The sequence below is a fragment of the Macaca nemestrina genome, chromosome 9 (genome assembly GCF_043159975.1).
Source record: "Macaca nemestrina isolate mMacNem1 chromosome 9, mMacNem.hap1, whole genome shotgun sequence".
NCBI classification, from domain to species: Eukaryota; Metazoa; Chordata; class Mammalia; order Primates; family Cercopithecidae; genus Macaca; species Macaca nemestrina.
Genome location: NC_092133.1, coordinates 54,317,176 through 54,321,188, shown reverse-complemented (window position 1 = coordinate 54,321,188; position 4,013 = coordinate 54,317,176). Strand labels below are relative to the sequence as shown.

At 48.1% G+C, this 4,013-nt stretch overlaps 1 protein-coding gene across 3 annotated transcripts in view; it reads left to right on the top strand.

Annotated features, from left to right (window-relative positions):
• The first annotated feature begins 1,229 nt into the window (after positions 1-1,229).
• The window catches only part of LOC105466231 (inositol polyphosphate multikinase), a 79,308-nt gene continuing 76,524 nt past the window's right edge, over positions 1,230-4,013 (top strand). For 2 of the 3 annotated variants that reach the window (XM_071069561.1, XM_071069559.1), the window contains exon 1: positions 1,380-1,698. In XM_071069561.1, coding sequence (XP_070925662.1) covers positions 1,509-1,698 — 190 coding nt within the window. In that variant the 5' untranslated portion in view covers positions 1,380-1,508. Of the gene's footprint in view, positions 1,699-4,013 lie in introns of all 3 variants that reach the window. The other variant, XM_071069560.1, reaches the window with a different exon arrangement.

Below are 4,013 nucleotides of genomic sequence, written 5' to 3'. Positions count from 1 at the left end.
GCGGGTCGTAAGCACGTGTGTGAGCTCGACCCTGGTAGGTGCTGAGCATGCGTGGAGATGTGCCCTGGGCCTTAAGGAAGTCTGGAGTCCGGATTTTGACAGCCACGGGAGCGGGGAGGAGGAAAAGACTTAGGTAGCAACGGAGTTTGCGCAACGCCGAGGGGCGGGGCCCTGAAGCGGAGGGGCAGGGCCCTGGGATTAGGGAATCCAGGCCAGATTTTACGTCTCTTCCAGGTGTGTGGGCTTCTGGGGACAGAGACAGGTGTTAATAGGACACTTACTTTAATCAGATACCTAAGATTTTACCCCAGTTTTTCTTGCTCGAGGCTTGTGACGATTTACCTTCAAGTCCAGGTCCAGCTTTTATATAACACGCCAGTGGCGGACATACAGGAATCAATGACTGAGTCCCATTCCAGAACCTCGCTTAGCTACCGGTGTCCATCCCTTTCTCCGGCTTTTGATATAATTATCCACTCAGGACCTTGGAACCTGCACTGTCTTAAAGGTCGAGTGGGAGAGAGAAAAAACTTGCTCCTTTCTTTAAAAAACGTGTTCACTTAAAAAAATTAAGATTTTTCTCTTTTACAGTATGAAATTAGTGTCGGTTCCAATTTTATTTTATTTTTATATGTTTTATTTTTTGGTAAGAGCGGTTTAGACACAGCAATCCGGGGAGGGGGTGCTGAGATTAACTAGAAGGGTATTTTGAAGGGGCATCTTCTAATAAGCTGCCTGCTTTAACTTCTGTTGTTTTTGTGCGGGGTGGGAGTTGGAGGGATTTGAGTGCAGTTAGGGGTGGCCTTTAGAGCCACCCTTGGCAATGCTAGTGCCTTCCAATTCTAATGCCGGACTGCTCCGCACACTTGGAAGTCCCTGGCTTCTCTGAGCTGACGCGCTGAGAAGCGTGTTGAATGAATGAAGCCACAGCAGCACGCGAGACTTCGAAATGCCCGCGAGGTGGGGGTGAGAAGGAACACGAGTGCGCTTGCCCCATCCCTGCTCGCCGTAGCCAGGTCCCGGCAGCGCCGCGCGCCCTCCCCGCTGATGGCAGGGGGGTGTCCTGTCGGACGGCCTCTGGGCATGCTCAGTAGCGGCGGTGCAGGCGGCGCTGACGCGCGCGCGGCAGCTGAGGGGACTGGAGGACGGTGGGAGGGGGCGGGGGCGCAGGAGGTGGGGCCGCCGTCGCCGTCAGGGCCCCAGGGAGCGCGGGGCGCCGCTGCTGCTGCTCTTCGGCTCGGTTCTGTCTACTGGGCAGCGCCGGGGCCGGCGGCTGAGGCGGCAGAGGAGCAGGAGCCGGGAGCCGCGCTCCGCCGAGTTGGGCAGAGGAGCGCCCGCGTCCCCGCGGCGTCATGGGCCCCCTCCCGGGGCCTCAGCGGGCACCAGCCGCGGGAACCCCCGGGCCTCCTCGCGCCCGAGCCTGAGCGACCCCCGGGTTCTCCGGCGCCCCCTCCCTTGCCCTATTTTTTTTCCTGCTCTCGCTGCCGCTACCGCTTCTGCTCTCCGTTATGGCAACAGAGCCACCATCCCCCCTCCGGGTCGAGGCGCCGGGTCCCCCAGAAATGCGGACCCCACCGGCGATCGAGGCCACCCCTGAGGGCACCCCGCAGCCGGCGGGCGGCAGACTCCGCTTCCTCAACGGCTGTGTACCCCTCTCGCATCAGGTGGCCGGGCACATGTACGGGAAGGACAAAGTGGGTAAGTGGGGGTGGCACGGGGTTCGCCGCTCCCCTTCCGCCTCCGCGAGCCCCCTGCCAGCCGAGGCAGCCTGGCGCTCCCGGGCCCCCCTGGTGTGCACGCCAAATCCCCGGCCTCTTCCGCTGTCCCCCGAAGCCTCGCCACTGGAGCACAAGGGGTCGGAAAGTGGGACGATTCCTAGGGTGTGGGTCGTCAGGCTTGCAGCACTGGTGGCAGGGAGAGGCGTGCCTGGTCTCACCCACCCCCCGGGGAGGTTGGGTGTTGATTGGAGACGGCGTTGTTAGTGAAAATAAGGAACTTCATTTTTACTGGACGGGGAAGTAAATTCTCCCTTGAGCACAAGGTCTGTTTATTATAGGCGAGTAGCTATTGCAAAAGAAAAGGAATGAAATGCAGATGATGCTAATCTAGTACTTCTCTGCTGGGTGCAGCTGCATAGCTGGAGGGGAAGAAAAACACTGGGCTTTTTTGGGGGGGAGGTGAGAAGGGAAGAAAGCTTGTCTGTGATTTTTCCCTGTCCCTTGAGGAGGTTTTTCTGGTGTCTCCTTGATTTCTCTGGGAGGCGTGGTTCCAGTAGTGCAGAAACTCGGATTCCTGGTAGGAAATTCACACGGGTATGGTACTAGAATGATACACAAAATGTTCAACTATTCTTGTTCATTTTATAAGGCTGTACCATGGCTACTGTAATACATTTTCTGAGTTCACAAGTTTAAAGCTTATCTCAGCTTAGGAACTCTAATTCATCTAGCTTACTCGTAGTGGTTTCCTGGGCCATGATTACTTGGGTAATCTGATGGATGAGTATGTGAGTATTGTGGATCTTTGACCCAGAAGAACCACTAGATACAATTTAGTTTATGCTGGTGAAATGATTCGGGTTTAGGTTGCTAATACTGACATTTTTAGACGAGGTGACTAAGACCAACCCTGGTTAAGAATGACGTGCCTAAAGTCACGTTACAATATGTTAAGAATTGTGAAACCAAGAGTTCTTCCTTGGAGTACTGTTTTTTTTCACCATGTATTGTGTTTGCTGAAACAACTCAAGGCTTTTAGAAAATGGGTATTAGTTTGAGTATATGCTGTTTCTCAAAGCGACGTTTTCCACTACTTTTATTTTTACCTACTTTGTTTAATTGTGTGCCTTTCTCCCCACTAAACTGAATTCATAGAGGTTAGAGAGGGAATCTGTATTCTCATAGCCTTATACACGGACTGGGACTCAGTAACAGTCGGGAAATACTGAATAGTGAAAATTGACGGTTCTTTTAGTACACGGAGGTAAAGAAACAACCTCCTCAAGGTGCTCAGTATAGACATTTCCTCCTGTGTGTCGGTGTCTTGTAATGAGAATTTGAGAGTACTCATGGGATTTCAGTTAATAGAGGAATGCCTATTGATTTATATTAATAAATTGTGATTTTAATATTCCTAATAATATTCTAGATGCCTGAAAAAGTAGATGTTTCTCTAAAGGTCCCTAGAGATTGACTTACATGCAAAGGAGAATAGATTTTAGAAATCTCAACATAAAAACAATCTAAATGATAATTGTCACTTAAGAGCGTAACCACTGCTTTTCACAGTATGTAATAGTGATCCCATTCAGAGAGTTATTGCAAATAGTGGCTGAAAAGTTAATTTGTCACCCAAATTGCCTAATTAAAGGAAAAGTTTAGATTCTGGAGTTTAGTACTCCTTAGTTTTATTATTTCATTCCATGTAAAATAAACTTTTTTTTGCAATTTCATAAGGGTCTTTTGAGTAGGGACAGTCTTTGTGTCACCATAGTAGAATGGATTGAACATACTGTGCTATCAACCTAATAAATTGTTGAATTTAATTCTCAGATAGTTATACAATCCTGCATGTATTGTTAAGTAAAAGGATACTTGAATGATGATTATCTTCCCTATTTGTAAAATGGATAAGATGGTCACTAATTCAAAGTTCAACAGTTTTATTATGTTTCTCCACTGTCGTAAGTCATGTACAGTTTAAAGAGTATCATTTAGCTCATGGTTTGATCTGTCAATTGAAGTAATTCTCAGGATAAGCTTTGTTAAGGACATTATGTTGGTATTTGTTTTGTTTTTAAATTTGTGTTACTATCATTAAGTAACCAGAAATGTTCAATTTAGGACTATTTTACCTATTTCCAAAAAGGAGTTGTTGGCTTTGCTAGTTTAAAAATTAAACTCATGGAACTTGATAGAACAAAGGTGCTTGAGCAGAAAAATGGATCTTGTTATATATGCTAAGTAACAAGCATATATTGGTAGTTCAGATATCAGTTATATTTTATGTTCTTC